This window comes from Tiliqua scincoides, chromosome 6 (genome assembly GCF_035046505.1).
Source record: "Tiliqua scincoides isolate rTilSci1 chromosome 6, rTilSci1.hap2, whole genome shotgun sequence".
In the NCBI taxonomy this organism is placed as follows: Eukaryota; Metazoa; Chordata; class Lepidosauria; order Squamata; family Scincidae; genus Tiliqua; species Tiliqua scincoides.
The window spans coordinates 80,982,262-81,004,360 of NC_089826.1; the positions used below are offsets into that span (position 1 = coordinate 80,982,262).

Genomic DNA, 22,099 nt, shown 5'->3' on the forward strand with positions numbered 1-22,099 from the left:
CAGAGATATGGAGATTCTAGAAGGATACTTCCAATTCTTGGCCGAAAACTGGAAATGCCCTTCTGGTACCTCCAGAGGCCATTCTGAGGCCTGTAAAGGCCATGCGTGGCTTCTATGGCCCTCAGAACAGCTATGGAGGCCCTGGTGAGTTTCATTATCCACGGTTTTTTGTATCCGCAGGGGATCCAGGAACAAAACCCCTGCAGATAAACAGGCTCCACCAGTATATTGATGTTAGGTAGGTACAAATATGTCTCATTAGGGCTTGAAGATACTCTCTTTTCTTTCCTGGTTTATTCAGAAAAAAATGCACCAGTGCTTTGTTGCTTAGCAACAAAGCAGTATAGCTTGTTGCTTAGCAACAAGAAATCTGTTTATTTTAGATAATACATTAATTAAATCCTAAATTTCACCAGAGGGACAAAAGCTCAGTGATAGAGCACACATTTTGCATGCAGAGGGTCATGGTTTCTATTCCTTGCACCTCTGGATAAGGTCAGAGAAAAATTGCTATCTGAAAACCTGAAAAATCGCTGTCCGTCAGTCATTGCCAACAACTGAGTCAGATGGTGCATTAGTCTGACTCGGCATAAGGCAGGTTCCTATGTTCCATGTGTAGATTCATGTCTTTTAGACTTTATATTATAGTTTATACCAGGGGTACTCAGACTTTTTTGGCTCGAGAGCTACTTGGAAACTCAGCAAGGCCTGGAGATCTACCAGAGTTTTTTTTACAATAATAGCATTTGCCATAACAGAATTAGACGTGTTGGGGTCAACCTTATGCATGTCTACTCAGAAGTAAGTCCCATTAGAGTCAGTGGGGCTTACTCCTGTGTAAATGTGGACAGAATTGCAACCTCAGAGCCCAACCCTATGGTGTCTCCTCAAAAGTAAGTCCTATGCTAGTCAATGGGGCTTACTTCCAGGTAAGTGAGGAGAGGACCGCAGCCTCAGAGGCAGATCTACTCAGAAGCAAGCCCCATCCGAGTCAACAGGGCTACTCCCAGGTAAGGAGTAGCGGCCAGGCGGCGCTCACCCTCCCGCCGGCCGCAGCCTTGCAGCGCCCGGCGCCCGAGGAGAGCGAAGAGAGCGAGATGCAGCTGTGGACTGGGAAGGGAGCGAGGCCTCCCGCAGATGCTAGGCGGGAGGGGGACGGAGGCAATGGCGAGGGGAGGAGGGGGCCTGATGCCCCCCGCCCGGCTTACCGGCCTCAGCAGCAGTGCTGCCTCCAGTATAGATGCTATTGAAGCACGCATCAGAAAACTGCTGCATGAAGGTGTCTCTGTTCACTTGGTACTTTATCAGAAATCAGTGTTTTTGCACAACTGACTTAAAGGTGAGGTGATCTTGGAGACAGATGAATTCTGACCTCTCACTGCTTTGGCCAGATAGGCAAGAGTTTGGAGAGAGTGACGTTACAGGCAGCCCTGTATTTCTGTGGTTTGGTAATGTTGAGGCCAAGCAAACTTCTGTGTTGCTTCTCCTCTTGCCCTGATGGTAGTTGAGATTGTGTCATGACAGAGAGAACTCTTTTTTATAATTATTGTTGTAAAGTGGGGGGGGCCCCTGCCGGGCTCACGGGGTGCCGCCGCGCAGGAGTCTCCTCCTCCACCTCCCTCGCAGAGCGCTGCCCGCATCCTGGGGGGCGAGCGGGACGGAGGCTCCTCAGCCGAAGGCCATCTCCGGGGGGGGGCTGTGGGGAGGGCCGGGGCTCCGTCACCGAGGCGGGCAGGCAGGCAGGCAGCCCCTCGTCCTCCCCTCCATCCTCCTCCGCAGCCGCCCGCCCGTCCCTTCCCCCCCCGCTGCCGCTCGGCTCTGCCGTTCGCTCCCCCGCCCACCCTCCAGCCAGCCAGCTAGCTACCTAGCTCTCCTCCTCCTGCCTCGCCCACCAAGCCCGCATCAGCGGCTGCGTCAGTGGGGCGGGAGGGAGCCGGGCAGGGGGAGCTACAGCGGCAGCGCGGGGCTGGGGGGCGCTCCGGGGCTCTTTCCCGCCCTTCATTGAAGTTAATTGGCCCGCCATGTTGAAAGGGGTGGGAAAGAGCCCCGGAGCTTCCTGATTGGCCCAGTACCGCGAGTGTCCCTGATGCAATGGCGGGCCAATCAGGAAGCTCCTGGGCTCTTTCCCGCCCCTTTCAACATGGCGGATGGGAGGCTCGGTGCGCGATCGACCAGATTTTGCTTCGCGAGCTACCGGTCGATCGCGATCGACGTTTTGAGCATGCCTGGTTTATACTGTACCTCTGTGTCTATTTTGATTGAAAGCCACTTTAGGAGTCAATTGTGTCAGAAAAGCAAGGCATTTAAATAAACAAATTGCAACAACTTGAAAAAAATTGTCCTGCCCTGTAAATTAAATTACTGAGACATCCAGTCAGTGTAAAAACATCTGAACTACCATATGCTTCACTGTTTAACTGAACATAAATTGTATGTCACTTGTTTTTACCTTTGAATTACATACCTTGCCTCTTTTTTCAGCTCTTCTGTGAAACCTTTTCATTTCTCCCTTTCATATGTGTCATTGTCCCTCTCCTGTAACTCAGTGTCCTTATTGTCCTATGGGCTTTAGTTTAAGCTCTGAAAGACTTCTGAGTCTTTCAGTTTTTTTTATCTAAGCAGCAGTACATTTTCAGCCTGTAGTGCAGCTATTGCAAGCTTAGCTATAATGGAGAATCAGTCCTACCTCCTTCCATGATACAGTGTTACTAGTTGCTCCTATACTCCATAGGGTTGGTAGCAAACTTACACCAGGGCACACGGGGCCACACATGAACTGCAACTTTCATTAGGGTAGTGGCATGTTATATTTGTTTTCTGCTGTGGCATAAGCGTGGACACACTGGTTCAGCGGACATGAACTGCTGCTACTCCGTGGTTGAGAGTGTAGAACAGTTTTCCTTTCTGCTAAGAACGACAGATGGCCAAACAACTCGTCTGGCAACCTGTATGGGCTCAGTATTACAGCAGTTCCAATAGTTTAGGCATGTTCTGTATTTCACTTATATTCTGTTCAACACTGAAATTCTTTTATTTTACATTTTCATCATATTTCTGTTTGTGTCTAATTTTAACTTTATATACAGTAGTGGTTTTTTTGTTATCTCTGTATAACACTTGTTGGGTGGGGCTTCTTAGAAAAATCCAGCATAATTTAGCTACTGAACCCAGCTGCTTAAGTCACTGTTATCTTCTAATGAACTTAGCTAACTTTCTGGTATACTCTAAGAAATCTACTTCCTTTAACCCTTTGACTTCTAATTTAGAACAAATCCCCAGGCTATTTAGGTATTGATTTACATTCTAGCCACAAAATATGACTTATGTTTATATCCTAGCTCAGTATGAATCTGAGGTATACAATGTGAAATTCTTAGCAGTTTGTATTGCTACATTGTGAATTGGAAAATACTGCAATGTGTAGAAGTACATTCTTCTGAGTCAGATCCTTGGGAAAGCTGATAAGGTTTTCAAATGCTGAGTAGCAGCGTTGAACTTCTAGGAATCTAGGTGATAAGGTTAGCAATTACAAGGGTAGAACTAATTTGGGTCAGACTACTTCCAGACCTGTAGCTAACATGTAGCAGAGTCTAGTCCATGAAAGCTAATGTTACTTCAATAGATGTGTTGATCTTTTAAGATGCCATGAGACTTTGGCTGCATTTGTTTTTCAGCTAGCAACACTAATAGCTGTAGAGAGCTATATGTTAATCTCTTTCTAGCATGTAGGGTCACACATATTTTTCAGCTTCTAGCACGCTCGCCATGCTAGCAGTCTTTCCTTCAAGTTCAAAGTGATTAAATAATGGCCTCCATACATTTGAGCCTTGGTAGATATATAGCAACATCCATGCATTATGGTAGAAAATGACACCCTCCATGCATTTGTTGTTGAGCTAAGTAGTACTAGTGCTCAGTGTACAAGGCTATGGAAGACAATTCTGAAACAAACCCATAAAATCTGTGTTTTAGTATTCTTATGCAAGAATCTCCCTTTTAAATTTGGCCCTGTGGGACTGCACAAAGCAATTCTGTTTAAAAACACCCTTGTTTGCATTGGGCTTTGTTAGATGCGCTCTCTGCTTTCTCTTTATTACAGTCTATGCTTCTGTCTATTTACAAGACTGTCTGCTCAACTTTAAAAGCTTTTAAAAGGTGAATATTGTCCCTTGAACGGTTCTTAAAGTATTTATTGGTCTTTGTAAAGGCCTGATACTTTGAAATTCAGACTGTTGCTTGTTACTAATTGTTGATGGTAGTGTTGTTGCATGGCATATGGCTCAATGTTGGATATGTTAGGTCAGGGATGTCCAACCCACAGTACGTGTGCCACTAGTGTCATGCGAACACTTTCTAAGTGGCTTGGGTGAAGTCATCATATATTTTTGAAAGACGTTTAAAGTAATAACAAAGAGCACAGTAGGTTATAGTGTGCTTGATTTCTTTGCTACTTCTTACACAACACACCCCCAAGTTTCTAATGCTGCAGTGGACACACTCGGGGTGACCATGCCTACTCTGCTTGATTTGCTCTGGTTGGAAAATGTAGAGAAGGCAGGAAAAGAATGATAGACAAGAAAGAAAGCCAATAGGCAGATCATAAGCTGCATTCCACTAACTGGTGGGTCGCTCACTTACCCAAGAACACTGGTGTTGGTGGAGCCCTGAAGGGGCAAGGAGTGGGCTGTGGAAGGCAGAGAGGGCCAAGCAGGGCAGCACAGAGGTGCCCAGCAAAGCCCAGGTGGCCCGGCCAGGCGGAGATACCATCTTTAGGAAAATCATCCACAAAGAGATCCCAGCTAAGATGATCTTTGAGGTTGAGAAGGTGGGCAGGCAGTGGGGGGCTGAACTAGTCTATGCAGAATGAACATACATCATATGGACCTTGGATTGCGTCCTGCTGGGCTGGACTAAAGGTCTATTCAAGACCGTCTTTCTGGCCTCAACAGCGGTTAGCCAGGTGTCTTTGGAAAGCCCCAAATAGGAAACTGCACTCCTGTGATTCTTGCTTTGTATTGTCTGTCGCTTGGGGATATTCTGTCCTTGAACTTGGAAGCACTATTTAGCTACTGTGGTAATAGCTAAAAGCGACATTAAGGTGGAGTGGCACATTCAAGATTATCTACTTAAAAAGTGGCACGTGGCATTCTGAGGGTTGAGCACCCCTGTAATAGGTGGTTTGTGACAATATCCTAAAACAGGGGTGCTCAGTACGTCGATCGCGATCTACCGGTTGATCGCGAGGCAAAATGAGTCAATCGCAGGCTTCTCTCCCATCCACGCATCCCTGGGAGTGAGCTCCATTGACTCTACTGGGGCTGACTCATGAGTAGACCTGGAGAGGAGCCACTGGCAGGCTTCTCTCCCATCCAGACATCCCTGGGAGTGATGCATCCCTGGGAGTGAGCTCCCTGGGAGTGACGCATTCCTGGGAGTGAGCTCCTGTCCACGCATCCCTGGGAGTGAGCCCCGTTGACTCTACTGGGGCTGACTCGTGAGTAGACCTGGAGAGGAGCCGCTGGCAGGCTTCTCTCCTGTCCACGCATCCCTGGGAGTGAGCCCCGTTGACTCTACTGGGGCTGACTTACCTTTCCCCTGTTTTTGCACTGGTATGTATGGAGATCTGCCCCCCCCCCCAACTTCCATCTGTTGGTTCTGTGTGCAAGGGGTTTTGCACTGGTCTTGCTGTGATGTCTATATAGAGATCTTCCCTCCCCACACCTTTCCCCTGTTTTTGCACTGGTCTGTATAGAGATCTGCTCCCCCCCCCCACTTGTATAGGAATCGAAGAAGATCTGGCGAGGAGGTAGATGTGGTGTCAGCAGTGGCCCCTTTAAGGGTAAGGCCTGGGCATCCAGCAGAGTGTGCTGCACAGCTGCAGCCACTTGAAGGCAATAGGGCCCTCAGGGATATAAGAGCACCTGAGGCAGGAAGGGCTCCACTTATTTATGTGAGTCAGCCTATTCCTACATGAAGATCATTAAGTCCAAGTACCATTCCACCATGACTGATGAACATTTGGAAGTGTGCTTGAGGCTGGCTGTCAGCAGCTACTGTCCGGACAGTGCATCCTTGGCTGATTCACTTCAGTGCAAGTCATCAAAGTAAACTCAAGTAACTACAAAAAATGTTTATAGTTAATTATGTTGTGTTGTGCAATATTGGCTCATGCGGTTATGCAAGATACACCAACATACATTGTACACATAAATGTTATATGTTATGATAGCGCGAACATTGTAAAAAAACTCTGGTAGATCTCCGGGCCTTGCTGGGTTTCAAAGTAGCTGTCGAGCCAAAAAAGTGTGAGCACCCCTGTCCTAAAAGGACAATGTTGCAGTATGACTAACTTTGATTTAACAAGAGAGAACCTTGTGTGGTTGTAAAAACATCCCAAGGGCAGCTTAACTGTGTGTTCTTAATATTTACGTAATTTTTTAAATATGCTGAGAGAAATCTTTTAAAGCTTTGGGATTGGGTAAGTTAAAGCCCATAAAATAGAAATACATTTCTAAGGAAAACAGTTTAAATATATTTTTAAACATTAGGTTGGCTGTAACATTTAAAGCAGCAATTTTCAAGCTCTTTCATCACACATTGCCAAGGCTCTAAAATTGTCAGGGAACATCAGTTTTTGGACAATTGACATGGCACACCATGCACACCATGCTGCTGGTGGGGGAGTCCTACTAATGGCCTGGGACCCTCCCCTAAACTCCTGCAGCACACCTGCGAACTGTTTGCAGTGGTTCAGATGGCACAGTGGTTGAAAATTGCTGGTTTAAAGTAATAATCCACTATGCACTGTTAGACAATGTAATCCACTGTTCATAGATGGGCATAAGCCTGTTCACAGTCCTGTTATAGATCAATAGTTCTCAAACTTTCTGACTTCAGGGAATACTTTTGATATCTGTTTGACTGCCAAGGGCCCCATACATTGTTCAGTCCTGTCCCGTGTTCCCCCCCCCCCCGGCATGTTTTTGGACACATTCAATTCATACAAGACACTGACTGGACTCTAGACCTCACTTTTGCACTGCATCCACTGAGAGTGTGCCCAGTACGTAGCTGGAGCTATGAATGACAGAGTAATATCAGTTGTGATTCAAAAAGTTTGCAATTACTATTTTTTCCTGTTGAGGATTCCCAGAATTCCATAGAAATCTGATAAATACTGGCCTGGACAAAGCAGCCCATTATTGCATAAGTTGCACAGCATGGCAGAAAATTGGGGAGGGGGAGAAGTTGCAATTAAAATTGATTCTGAAAAAGTTGCCTGTCTTTAGTGGAAGCAGTGGAAGGTCATAGCTGATGATGTGAAACTGTCCAAGGACAATTCATCTATTGAGTAAAGATAGGAATCATTGAGCCATGATTATATTTGCAGAGATTTCAATGTTTGAACCTTATGGAGCAGAGTTTTGTTGAATGAGTTCCAGTATGCAAGTATTTCATAAGAGATCAACAGGCTAAACAAGCACTACTTTAACATGTCATTCCTCTTTCTTCCCCTGGCATCTGAGTTGAGCTGGGGAGACACGGCTCTGTATTGTCCTCTAGGAAGGATCACAAAAGTTCAGTTGGGGTGGGGGTAGTCGGGCAGTTGTGCCTTCTCAGGTAAATGCCACAGAGACTTTGGAATACCTGCCCACATCCCTAGGTTTGCCTTGTTCCATCCTTACTGAGGTTTAGGAAAATAGTTAAATTTTCTGTTCCTCCAATCCAGACCTTTAGAGGACTTACCATTTCAGGGCCCAATCCTATCCAGTTTTCCAGAGCCGGTGCAGCTGTGCCAGTGGGGTACGCACTACATCCTGTGGTGGGAAGGCAGTCACAGAGGCCTCCTCAAGGTATGGGAACATTTGTTCCCTTACCTCAGGGCTGCATTGCTGCTACACCGGTGCTGAAAAGTTGGATAGGATTTGGCCCTAAGTCTGCTGCTGGTTTTATAAGAAACTTTTTTAATTTTATTTTTAAGAACATTTTCTGTTTTTTGAAAAATTTGTGTGCTTTCTTTTGGCCAAAAATGCCTCCGACGTAGTTCACATGAACAACAACATCCTCAACAAAATACATTTAAACTCCAAATAACTTCAGCTAAACAAGGGCTCCTCAAACTATGGCTGATGGGCAGGACCTGGAGTTTGTCAAAAGCCCTCCCCTCCATGAGCAGCGCTTACTGTTCTGCCTTATTGCTGCTTCTTTTTTCACTTGATTTGGGCATAGGGATGCTCTGGGTAGTCACATTTGCCCGGAAATCCTGGTGCAAAGCCTGCTGGAATGATGGGCAATATACGCCACTGGCCAGAGTGTCCCTATGCCCAGATATGGTTTAAAAAAAAATAAAAATGGGCACCATGGTGGAATGGAAAGTGCAGCTTGCTATGGGGATGGCTTTATTGTTGGCTCCAGTTTGGAGACCCCTGAGCTAAGCAACAGAAACTAACAAGAGTAGTTTAACTGATAAAAAAAGAGTAACACACAAACTAACATCAACAACACCAGCACAAAATCTGCTAGGGAGCTGTTTATTGGCAATTAGATATTAAAGACCCATCAGAACAATATGGTTTTGCCACTATTCTGAAATCTGGCAGGGAAGGACTTCCATCGTCTGGGCCTACTACTGAGAAGATCCTGTCTGAAGTCTCCTTCAGTCCCATCTCAGCTGGTATTGAACATGGAGCAAAGCGTCACCTGATGTTCTCAGTGGGCAGACTGAATCATGTTGGGGAAGGCAGTCCATGTGACTGTTGTTTTAGTTTTTTATTTTGTGTGACCTTCTGTATGTTGCTCTTGAATAAGTGGAAGTGTGATTTTATAAACCGTATTTTTAAAGGTGCCAGTAGTCCTCTGATTCTTTTCTTTTGTGTTTCTCTTGTTCAATCTCTAGTTGATGATCTTCGGAATTTTTTTGTGCCTGGATGCTTTTCTTTATGTGTTCACCCTCCTCCCATTGAGAGTTTTTCTGGCAGCGTTCCGGTTCATCACGTTGCCTTGTTATGGCCTGCGGTAAGTACCTCTTACAAAGTTTTTACAGAGATGACTGCTTTGCAGAAGATCTTCCTTTGTTTTTTTAACTCGCCTGCTTAAAAGTATTGTTCTTCATGCTTAATTTGATTTCAAACAAACTTCTTCATGCTGAAGAAACAAAAGGTAATCCTAACACTTGTCCTGTTGTGGATCTGCACAGCAGCGAACAGTAAACTGTGGCTGGAGAACAAATAGAACTCTGAGCCAGCAAGGTAAGCCAAGAACACTTTGGGACTGTTAACTCATAGGTTTTATTTTATTAAAGTATGGTTGATTTGACAGTATAGATAGCATTGTATTGCTACCTGAAATCTGCCTTGACCTTTTAAGGGTGATGCAGATTATCTTTTTGTGACTGAAAAAGGAAATAAAAATAGTAGAATAGATTATAAAGTTGAGTGTCTATAATCAGGCTTTAACCATTTTAGTTGCCAACACTTGTTCAACCTGCAAGGATGGTGAATGAATTTTTGCCGGCTGAGCCCCAGGGCAGGAGAGGAAAGCATGAGGAGTGTCCTTTGCTTTGGACATGCAGGCAAGCCCCCAGTCTTTATTTCCGCTACTCTTGAGGGGACTGCTTTATGGAGGTGATCACATTGTAGCTTTTCAGGCAAAACCATTCAGCAACTATAGAGTGCTGTATAGAATACTGTGGCTTCTTCTACAGCCTTAAAAGTGTTAAATGCAAGATTCAAGGGGATAAGGACTTGTACCTTAAACAAATAACTTGTACTTATAAATGCAGTGGTTTGCAGTGGAGATTACTTGAGGTCATAGTCTTGACCAGCAAAGAGATTAGTGTCATACTGCTAATCACTGTTTTTTATTCCCCCCCCCCATTTTTAAACTCCTGTATGGTGATAAGGTGTGAAAAACCAGTATATAAGGTAGTAGAGGGCACATTTGTAGGGCAATAAATTGTGGATGAATATTGGTTACTGTTTAACAAATGGAAACTGACCATTGGGTGTGTGAAACCATGGTGACTTGGACACCTGTATTGTCCTGCTGAATGGTAAGGAGAATTTTACTACTATCCTGACATCTCATTGGGTGTAGAAGTGTCATAAAATCCCCTCTTCTCCACAGCCTAGCATGGGATGCATGTTTCCACTCCACGAATTCCTACTTAATACATTATTTTTGTATCCAAGTTAGGTTTGTTCTTCTTGACCTCACTGATGAAAGACTGGCTTACAGTGATTTTTTTTTCTTAATTTCCTGATGACAGTTGACCACATTTTCTGTTGCTCATACTTATAATAAATATGATCAGGTTGCATTGGTATAAATGTTGGCAGAATTATTCTGAATAGAATCCATAGAATTATGAACAGGTTCTATTTTGACAAAAGATAAAACTTTTAGAGCAGGTGGTGATTATCTTATTAAATCTCCAGCCTGAAAAAAGCCTATTCCTTATGTTACCCCACTCTGTAGATCACTAGCCTTACAGATTAAGCTTCCCAGTCCCAGTCATTGAAATGGGAGTATGACATGCTAGAGGTGTCTGTGCCCAGGTTTTTAGTTAAGCCCAGTTGTGTAAAGCTGCAGGAAAGCTTTCTACTAAGTCAGCGTTCCCCAAACCATGCCCACAGGCCAGATCTGGCATGACGCTGAATCCCTCCCCACTGTGAGCAGCACTTACCATTCTGCTGTGCTGCTCACAAGAAGCCCCAGTTGCATCTGCCTGGAAAACCAGACGCAAAGTCAACTGCGACAGTGGGCTACTGATGCAACTGCCCAGAGACTGTCACACTGTGGAGATCAGAGGGGCTTCTTATGAGCTGCACAGCAGAACGGTAAGCGATGGTCCAAACAGGGATTGCTTTTATGTCACATAGCGGTTGTGAGTTTGGCAACCATTATACTAAATAAGTCTTCAGCATACAAAAGCATATTGCAGAGGTCTCAAATATAATCCAGATGCATCAACATTTGTAAATTTTCCCATTGATTTGTAGAATTATCAATGTGGAAGTTTAAATTTCTTGGTCTTTTTTTCACAGTAAAATATTCCTTCACGCAGTCCTCATCCTAAATTTCTCTTTGCTGCTCTCTAACATGGAACTTGTTTTGTGAATGCTTTTAATTAGTTTAGAACCTTATACTTGTTTGATATGTGGTATAATGTTTTTCTCTTCTAAGGTTAAAGGTTGCTCTTTTTAACAGTGCAACAGGAAAATGTATTCCTCCAAAAGGCATATTTCTCAAATGCCACTCTAGGATGTAAAGTACTGCAATAATAAGTTGAGAGTGGATGATTGCTCTTTGTCTTCTTGTTTTATGTGGGTATTCTTCCCTTTGATTGGTTTGAGCTGCTTAAAAGATCTTTCTATAAACACATCATATTCCATTCTATTTAGAAACTAAAAGTGCTCCTTCCTTCATTCTGTTTTTTTCCCAGAGATCTCAACAGAGAGATTAAATAGCCTATACATCCTTTATTTACACTTCATTTATCCTAGGCTCTTGTAAAGTATTTAAAATAGAGATTATGGTCATCCATTATTCCTCTGAAAACATAGTTCCCCCTTTTTCAGGTTAATCTTTATTCATGGCACCACTGGTTGTGAAATGCAAATAGATAACTGCATGTAGTCTTATTTCAGCATTTAGTTTCTAGGGCTAGGAAAAAAACAGCATAGGGAAATTGTTTCATGTCTAGGTTTGTTTCCTGTTCATTTGTAGTTTTATATTTCTGAAGGAAATTAGGTTCATTGAATTGGGGGTGAAGTTTTTTCCAAACACACTTTTTATCATTTCACGTAGATAATTAGCTAGATAAATTAAATGTGAACTCCTCGGTAGTTCCCCCCCCCTAAATTCTGTTTGCATGAGAACTTGTAGTTTTTGTTAGTATTACCTAAGGGCTGTCACTGAAGACTTAACTGGTATCTCCTGATGCCTGATAGTTTAAGGGTGCTTCCAAGTGTCAGGTATTTTGATTGAGTACTGCACACTTCTGCAGATGTGCTGCTTCCTGCTAGCCCAAGTGTTGGACTAGCACTTTGTATAACAAACCTGCACTTGTATCATAGTCTGTCTGAAATGGCTGCATTTGTATTATGGTGATTTTTTTTCAGAAGCGAATGCACTGCAGCACTTTCTCTCATTGCTGAAATTTTAATCTTGCAGGAAAGGTGCCCTTTGAGAAAGATGTAAGGTGTTCCTTTCAGCAAAACTTAATTCATCATTTATTTAGGGTGCAGTCCTATACACACTTTCCTGGGAGTAAGTTTCATTGAATACAGTGGGACTTACTTCTGCGTAGACATGTGTATGATTCTGCTGTTATATTTATACTCCGCCCTATCTAATGGCCTCATAAGATACAGCAGTTTCATCCAGGTTATATCCACCCCACCTTCTATACTAACATCACAATAACCTTTGCAGTGAATTGAATATTACAGTCTTGTTTTGTGACCAGAAAGTAGTGGATTCCACCTGCCCTCACTTTATGGGCAAGCATGTATTTTCTACTTTGTTAGAATATTTGTTTTGTTTCTGTCAAGATGATCACAGTTTAAGTACATTTGAGTAGAAATTGTCAAGTTTACTATGATCCCAGGAACATACATAAATTAATGTTCTTGGATCAGTTTACATCCTCTATATCAAGTGTATATATCTATATACTCTTGAATGCAGCAGTATATTGCCACTGAAAACCATAAAGTTTTCATTCTTTTGGTGGATAATTTGTATATCAACTGCTGATCTAACTCCGTAGAATAGTGGGAATACAGGCTCTCTTCTCTTCGTTTGTTTCACAGTTCAGCTTTGACAGTAGTAAATTTGCATCGGACTTCAGCCTTCTTTTTTACTGAGGTCTAGTTTCAGACTTAAATGTTCAAATTAGGCAGATATGATTCATTTCTTTCATCTCGAAGGGAAAAATACCCTTTTCCTGCTGCAATCTGTATGTGCTACATGAGGGAAAAAATAAAGCTTTCAGAATCACTTTCCCTCTTTTCCATGATGGTCAACGTACGTAGTGTAGCAACATTACAACCTTCTCTCTCTCTCTCTCTCTCTTTTATTTCTTGTAAATCAGACTGAAGGGAAGAGCACTTTCACTTCCTTTATAGAATGGAATGTGGTGTCCCATGGAACTTCTCCATGGTAAGTATATATCCTGATTTTATTTCTTGTGTTGGCTAGAATGACATCTCCATATAAATAGTAAACTTGTAGGTCACATGGCTTAAAAAAAAAAAAAAGCAGAGCCAAATTATTTGCCACAGGGTCACTTCTAGGTTTGAGAAAACCTTTGGTGACATCTTGTGGGCCCCTTGTATCTCAGTGGGACCTCTCCCACCACTATGTTGTCAAAGGTGCCATTGCATGGGGCACTGTAGGAGAAAAACATGATAGGCAACAGTTACCTGCTAGAATTCTGTTGCTGATGGCCCTCCAAGAATGAAGTAAGGCTTTATTCAGTATAAAAGAAAAAAGGTAAAAGGAAGGGGGCTCAACAGTCAGTACCACCCAGTTCTTTCCAAGGCCTATGTCATTTGAGAGACTTTAGAAGAAAATGAATGCTAACTTGGCTTTCTAAATTGTTTTTTAAAAATAAAACAATTGCATCATTTGATGCATTTTTGCATTACATTTATGAAAATCGTAAGCATTTCTGGAGTGAGATCAGTTAAACTAATTGCTATACCAAGTTTCTAAATAGTTACTTGCTTGGTAAAAATGAATGCCAGAGGCAAGGCAGGAAAGTTTTTATTAGGTGGTTCTTTTCTTTCAGATCTCTGATGTGCCACAAATGGTTTTGGGCAGGGGTCTAAGCCAACAGTCTTGTGGGCTAGTAAGTTTTGTAAATATATTTGCAAGGTTATGTTTTACTAATTTATGAATGTCACAGATTTCTGGCAATGCAGTTAATGAGCTGCTGATGAAATGGAAATAGCATAGTTAGAGAAAAACTGCATCTAAAACTTATTTAGTTTAACAATCAGTGTGTAAAATAGGTGGATTCCACAGGGGTACAAGCACAACTGATAGTTTTTCCCTGTCCCCTCCTTACTTCTATGAATAGTTGGTCCGTAAAATTGAGAAGGCACTTGGCAGTGTTACAGTATATAGTGTGGGGGAGTATTCCTGGTTATCAAATAGCCAGCACCGCCACTGTGGGATGCTATCTGGAGTGTTCTTTATATTACTGTTATTATTATTTATTAACAGTATTTATATACCACTTTTCAATGAAAGTTCATAAAGCAGTTTACAGAGAAAAATCAAATGGCTCCCTGTCCCAAAAAGACTCACAGTCTAAAAAGATTCAAAAGAACAACAGCAGAAAGCCACTAGAAGAGACACTGCTGGGGTGAGGAGGGCTATTTACTCTCCCTCTGCTAAATAAAAGAGGAGCACCCACTTGAAAAAGTGCCTCCTACCTAGTTAGTTCTTACTTTATTATATTACATGCTTGGGGCCCAATCCTATTCAGCTTTCCAGTGCTGATGCAGGTATGCCGCAGGGTGTGTACTGCATCGTGCAGTGGAAGGATAGTCATGGAGGCCTCCTCAAGGTAAGGGAACAAATGTCCCCTTACCTTGGCGTTGCATTGCAGCTGCATCAATGCTGGCAAACTGGTGACGATTGGGCCTTAAGTGCTGTAATTTGTTATGACTCTTGGGAACTGATTTTTAAACTCGTTATACATTTTATTACTGAAATTTTTGCTGGAAAGCTTTTTATATATCACAAAGTTCGTCTTCCTCATTACATGATATATGGTTCTGCCCCTCTTATGACTTTGACCTTGTTGCATGGAATAATAAAGCTAGTTATATTGTGCACAGCATATTAAAATATAGAAATTTTAAATAATGGGCAATTTCTCTTATCAACTGTCTTGCTCATTTAATTATTTGGGAAAGTATTTTGCAACTTTATTAATCATCATGCCATTTCTCATTTTACCTTGTTTTGAGACAGCTGTCCCCGGGGCCTAAGGATGAGGTTGGTGTTGGCTTTTCATTCTTAGCATGGTCTTGTGCTGTCTGTGTACGCATGAACTCTTGTCAAACTGCAGAAAAAATTAAGGAAATTCCTAGCTTAAAATATTTCTAGTGCAAAATGCATGCTTTCAAATATCAGGCAAACAAGAAATGTGTTCCCTGAAGCCTTTTCCACACATTATGGGGCTCCAGCCATTTTCAGATCTCTGAGTGTGCCTATATGATGTGCATCATTGCAAATTTGTGAGTCTCGGTCAGATGTTATGTTTTTTGTGTGTCCTTAAAATCTTAGGCTACACCTAAAAATGCAATTTACAGGCTACCTGGTTATAGCTGTTTGAGGGTCAAGTCAAATGAGACAGCTTTTGAGTGCACAGTACAGTATTTGCCCATGCAAGTAAAGTTGGAAGCATTTCTTTTAACCCAGGGGATGCTCAGCAATAGCATATTGCTTTATTTTAAACAAGTTGCAGCACAAAACACTTCTTGTACCAGAATGCTGATGAAGATATGCTGTATTGCATACAAAAAGTCTATTGAAAATCGCTTCTTGCTGAAAAGTTCTCATCCCTTTTAATGATGCCCCTTTTACCTGACTTCTCTATGTATATACTGCTCAGTATCTCATGAAAACTAAGATGGAAAAATGATTCAAACTATGTGGAGGAGCACTTCTTTAGCTTCAAATCAGTATAGTTCCATGTCCCCAAAGGGCTCCCAGTCTTGGAAAAAAAAAAAATACCAGAGATGCCAGCAACCACCACTGGAAAAGACATAAGAACAGCTCCGCTGGATCAGGCCATAGGCTCATCTAGTCCAGCTTCCTGTATCTCACAGCGGCCCACCAAATGCCCCAGGGAGCACACCAGATAACAAGAGATCTGCATCCTGGTGCCCTTCCTTGCATCTGGATGCCATGCTGGGGTGAAAAGGGACAGTTGTTCTTCCCCTGCTAGATATAAGAAGGCACCATTTTAAAAGGTACCTCCTTGCCCTGTTGGCAGGGGCTATCAGTTAGCTTAACGCCAATTGTAGATATAGGGTCCATAGCAACCTGTTTGCTTGTGGGACATATATTTCTGCTAGCATTTTTATGGGAAGTGGTTTGGTGAAACAGTGGGTTGTTTCTTAAGATTTGATCAAGATCATAGGTGAATACCATTTCATGCTTGACTTCTTGAAACTGAGTTTCATCTGATGAGGCTGGAAAGTAAATATCGTTGGTCCGGTACTTTGAATGAAAATGCTACTATCTCATAGGGTGCAATCCTAAACCCTTATGTCAGTGCTTTCCAGCACTGGCATAGCGGTGCCAATGGGATGTGTGCTGCATCTTGCAGTTGGGTGTCACTCACGGAGGCCTCCTCAAAGTAAGGAAATGTTTGTTCCCTTATGTCAGAGCTGCATTGTCCTTATGTCGGTGCTGGAAAGCACCGGCATAAGGGGTTAGGATTGCACCCATAGTCATTCAAGCCCTCTGTGACTCTAGAGGCATATTCATAGATGTCTACAGGGGGGTCTCTTTGCAGTCATAATTCATTACTTTTCTGGACCTCTTCCCTCACTTTGAAGTTCCAACCAGGCAAGCTCTTATCTTAACAGGTCAAAATTCACTAAAGATGTTCCACTGAAGCTGCTGATCCTCATGGGAAGCTGCCTTATCGTGAATGAGACATTGTTGCATCAATCAGGCTCAATATTACAGAAACAGGTTCTGGCTCTCCACCATTTCAGGAAAGAATTTTTCTCTTCCCTACTTGGAGATGCCAGAGATTAATCCTGATACATCCTGTATGAAAAGCAGGTTACCCACCACTAGAATACAGCCCCTCCCCTCATTATTAACTGGTCATATACTGTGCAGCTATGATTCATACCTGCCTAGAGGGTGTCTCACACTTCCATGGAAAGGTTTAACATAAGAACATAAGAACAGCCCCACTGGATCAGGCCATAGGCCCATCTAGTCCAGCTTCCTGTATCTCACAGCGGCCCACCAAATGCCCCAGGGAGCACACCAGATAACAAGAGACCTCATCCTGGTGCCCTCCCTTGCATCTGGCATTCTGACATAGCCCATTTCTAAAATCAGGAGGTTGCGCATACACATCATGGCTTGTACCCCATAATGGATTTTTCCTCCAGAAACTCGTCCAATCCCCTTTTAAAGGCGTCTAGGCTAGACGCCAGCACCACATCCTGTGGCAAGGAGTTCCACAGACCGACCACACACTGAGTAAAGAAATATTTTCTTTTGTCTGTCCTAACCCGCCCAACACTCAATTTTAGTGGATGTCCCCTGGTTCTGGTATTATGTGAGAGTGTAAAGAGCATCTCCCTATCCACTCTGTCCATTCCCTTCATAATTTTGTATGTCTCAATCATGTCCCCCCTCAAGCGTCTCTTTTCTAGGCTGAAGAGGCCCAAACGCCGTAGCCTTTCCTCATAAGGAAGGTGCCCCAGCCCCGTAATCATCTTAGTCGCTCTCTTTTGCACCTTTTCCATTTCCACTATGTCTTTTTTGAGATGCGGCAACCAGAACTGGACACAATACTCCAGGTGTGGCCTTACCATAGATTTGTACAATGGCATTATAATACTAGCCGTTTTGTTCTCAATACCCTTCCTAATGATCCCAAGCATAGAATTGGCCTTCTTCACTGCCGCCGCACATTGGGTCGACACTTTCATCGACCTGTCCACCACCACCCCAAGATCTCTCTCCTGATCTGTCACAGACAGCTCAGAACCCATCAGCCTATATGTGAAGTTTTGATTTTTTTGCCCCAATGTGCATGACTTTACACTTACTGACATTGAAGCGCATCTGCCATTTTGCTGCCCATTCTGCCAGTCTGGAGAGATCCTTCTGGAGCTCCTCACAATCACTTCTGGTCTTTACCACTTGGAAAAGTTTGGTGTCGTCTGCAAACTTAGCCACTTCACTGCTCAACCCTGTCTCCAGGTTTACTACCTGCACCATAGGACAATGCTAGTGGAGCAGGTGTTTGGGCAGCGGAAGGCACATTTGGATCCATCTGCACTCTCTTGGACCTGGAAAAGGTGGTCTTTTTGCACATCTGGCAGTAGAGCAGAGTGGTGGTGCTGATGACAGATGACTTGGTGCCATGAAGCATAAGCCCATCTATCTTCCCCAACAGCTGCAAGCATTAGTTGGGATGTGGAAACCTGGGAGGCTATCAGCAACCTCATCTGGGGAAGTTGACCCATGCCAATCAGTAACTGACTTTATCTCCCCCTCCCCCCCCACACACACACCGTATAATAGTTGGAAGTGAATCTCCACTGACAATGAAACAGGTTTTTCCAGTGCTGCCACTTGTGTGTGGCACTTCATGAAATGAGGGAAGGGAGGAGCAGTTTGAAACTGAAGTGTAATTGCTAGTGTGGAAACCTGTGCGTAAAGTGACTTTTGTACTGGCACATCAGGTTCTGAAGGGTAAGGAATTTGCCCATACAGAACTTTAATGCATGAAGCTATGTCGTGTTTGTTTGTTTGTTTAGAATTGCAACTATGAGAGGCCAAGTGCCACCATCCACACTCACACGAGTGGTACTTCCTGTATGGGTGGGTGGGGGAGATTGCACCCTTGTTGACTTAGAAAGGGAATATAGAAACAAAACTGCCTTGAGCACAGAGAGAAATAAGCCTATGCTCAAAATAGGTGGTTGTGAATTTTTTAAAAATGTTAAATGGCTCTTTCTGTTCTAGAAAATCTTGTAGTCCAACTTTCTTAGAACAGAAGCATATCATTTGGTTGGACACTCAGGCTGCAGTCCTGTACACGACTGAGTGTACATCTCATTGAGCTCAGTGCACATGCAATACAATTGCCCTGTTAATTGCTTGGGTAGTTTGAAAACGTATTCTATTTTATACCAGTAGTTAAGGGATTGCCTTATCTTTTACATTGTATACTTAAATTTTTAAACAGAGAAATTTAGCCCAAGCTGATCACCAGTATGACCCCACAATTTTACTACATTCTCTGAATATGAATGTGCTGTGTGTTCATGTTAGTCCTATTTTTGGTCACCATTGCCTGTGTAGATTATTTTTTTTAACCAGCAGATGGAGTCAGTACTCTGATCATGTGAAGTATGCAGGCATTGCATTTACAATTCAGTCATGTATTAAAGGTAGCTCTTACTGTGATCCATTGAAAACCCTATTTTATTTATTTGAAAATGTCCTTTACTGCCCTTCCAATGCTGTTTCCAGGGCAGTTTACAAAAATAGGAACCTCTTTGTTTTACACCAGAAGGGAATTATATCAATGCATAAATTAATATTAATTTGTTCGTTAATTAATTTCTCCAAAGTGAATTGTCTGACTGGCAGTTTATTTTTAAAAATTTCATAGTCTTCCATGATTGTAAAAGTTTAGGATGGGTAGAAGATTAAGAACCAAATATAAAATATCGAATTGGAAAAGAAATGCCAGCAACCTGACCTTTAAATTCAGCTCAGGTAAAAAAGATCTTATATTTTTTCTGGAAGATATAATTCTCTGCATGCCCCAACTGTTCTTAATTGGTGTAAAAATGTATTGGAGACAGATGAACTTATGATCATTTAAGTCTGGAACTACCCCAAGACTGGAACTAGCACAGAAAGAAGAGAGTGAAAATTCTGATTTTTAACAAGAAAAGGAATGCAAGCTGGGTAATTTCAGAGGTCTCTGCTTCCCTACTGTTTTGATTGATTGATTGATACCCTGCCTTTCCACCCCTCATAAAGGCCCTCAAGGCGGCTTACAAGCATATTTCAATACAATAAAAACATTAAAACAATTAAAACCACAAAAACAATAAAACACAATTGGATCACTTACTTTCCAAGTGCTTTTAACTTGGTTAACCTTAACCAGTACAAGTCTTTTACTATTAAAATAGACCTAAACTCTTTTTCTGGGCAACTCCATCATTGCAATTGATGGAGAGGACTTAAAGCCATATAAGGAAACTTATATGACTATAAAGCCAGGAAAACTTATTTGTGATCAAGGTGTGTTCACAGCTTTGTCCCTCTTTATTACTTCCTCTGCTGCTGTTTTTTTTTATTTTATTTAAATAAGCTTCAGCAAGAACCTTCAAACACTGAGAAAACTGTAAATGGACCCAAATAGTGCTGCATAAAGCTTGCAGATAATGTTGGGAAATAGCAACACTGAGTTGCATTTACCAGAAGAGGGCAGCATCTAAACCTCTGGAGTGATATTGCACCTGTTACCTTTTTGTGGTCAATGTTAAGGGTGTGTTCCTTGGTGACTTCCTGTTCCTTTTAGAGAATATATTGTTGAGCAAGTCTTGTGCCAAAAGGCTTGCTCAACAATTTTATTATCTTTGATATAGTGCAGGGGTGTCAAACTTGTTTCATACAGAGGGCCGAATAGCATTCATGATGTCTTCAGAGGGATGGAAGTGATGTCATCAGGCAAGAAGTGATGTCATTAAACTGGTCATAACCAAAAATATGCACCTCTTTTTCTCACTTAGGAATTCATTAGTTGCAAATGACAGAAGAGAAAATACACAAATCTTGATAATCTTTCAAGATATGGGAGAGCCCAATTTTCATGTGGGCTGCCCTTTCAGCAGTAACACTTCAGCACTGCTCAGCAGCTGAGAGCCTAAGGACCAGATAAAAAGCTTCTGTGGGCCGCATCTGGCCCCCAGGCCTTATGTTTGACACCCCTGATATAGTGTATCTACCATTGCGAAAAATATGTCCTATCTTGTCTAATTGAGGTACACTCAAAGTATTTCCTTGCAAGCCTGGTATATGCAAAACATTATGCACCACTGTATTCACAATTCTGCCATCAGCTATACATTTTAATCTTCCTTGTCCTTCACCTACAATAGTTAGAAGTTAGGCTTCTTTTTAACTTTCTGCCTCAAGTTTTCTTGTGTCTTACTAGTTGCAAGCAGCCTGGGTAGAAGAGCCTCTGGCTGGTAATTGCTTGTTGAGCCGTGTCCTATTCCAACAGATAATATCACATCAACTGGTCTGATTTTACAATTGGTCTTCCTATAAATGTCTTGAAGCTTTATGTACATAATTTTTTCATGCTTTTCTGTATGATATAGTTTTAAATATCTAACTTGTCTAACTGTTTCTCTATAAATAACTGAACATTTCTTTGACTCCATAAGGATAAAGCCATACAGAATGCCATGAGTGAAGTTCTGATAAGCATCTGTTTGCTGATAGTGTTTTGGATATGCTGGGTCAGTTTGTGGAATAGAGTTTGACCTTGTTGATTCAGAAACCTTATGGAGGTTTTGATCTTACAACAAAACAATTTGCCAGCTGTCCTCTTACCAATCACTTTCCGTATCCTCTTAATATGAAAAATAAATATGCTGAGTCTTTGAAGAGCTAAGTATAAGCTGTTGGCCCTGTATATGAGGTTGGGTGGAGGCAAAGTCTTCAGAAATATGCAATTTTTAAAGATATTTGAAATAATATTCAAAGCAAATGCAGCTTTGTGATCAATGTCTTTTGGACCTGCAATTTGCTTTGCCTAAGTGACTTCATATTGCCGTTATGCAGCCATAGTACAGTGTACTTTAATTTGTGTAATTTTATGTATTTCAGTGATAGGCGATTGTTGCAGCCTGCTCAGGTGTGTGATATTTTCAAAGGAGTTATACTGATGATCTGCTACTTCATGTTACACTATGTTGACTATTCTATGATGTACCACCTGATAAGAGGACAATCAGTCATCAAACTCTACATCATCTATAATATGCTTGAGGTAAGGAAATAGGCATACTTTCAAAGTGCACTTTCTTCCTGGATATGTCAGAAATAACGGTAAGGGTGTTTGTGCTTTGCAATATTCTAATGTCTTTTCTGCCATGATAGAGGTTACACGTCAGTTTCTTTCAGACAGTGACAAGCAGTGAAAACATTTGTGTGCCTGTTCTTTCTTTTTGCATTGCTAAACAGTCAAATTGAACAAAAATGAAGAAACCTCAGGTTGAATCATAATATACTGGTACAGTTGATAGATACATTATTTGGAGTATTTAGAGAGTGGCAGGGATCCTAGGAG

At 42.2% G+C, this 22,099-nt stretch overlaps 1 protein-coding gene across 2 annotated transcripts in view; it reads left to right on the forward strand.

Moving 5' to 3' along the window:
* The window catches only part of TAPT1 (transmembrane anterior posterior transformation 1), a 73,357-nt gene that overhangs the window by 21,688 nt on the left and 29,570 nt on the right, over positions 1-22,099 (forward strand). Inside the window, exons 3-5 of one of the 2 annotated variants that reach the window (XM_066631935.1) lie at positions 8,897-9,015; positions 14,989-15,012; positions 21,637-21,799. In XM_066631935.1, the coding sequence (XP_066488032.1) occupies positions 8,897-9,015; positions 14,989-15,012; positions 21,637-21,799 (306 nt within the window). The remainder of the gene's footprint in view (positions 1-8,896; positions 9,016-14,988; positions 15,013-21,636; positions 21,800-22,099) is intronic. The other variant, XM_066631936.1, reaches the window with a different exon arrangement.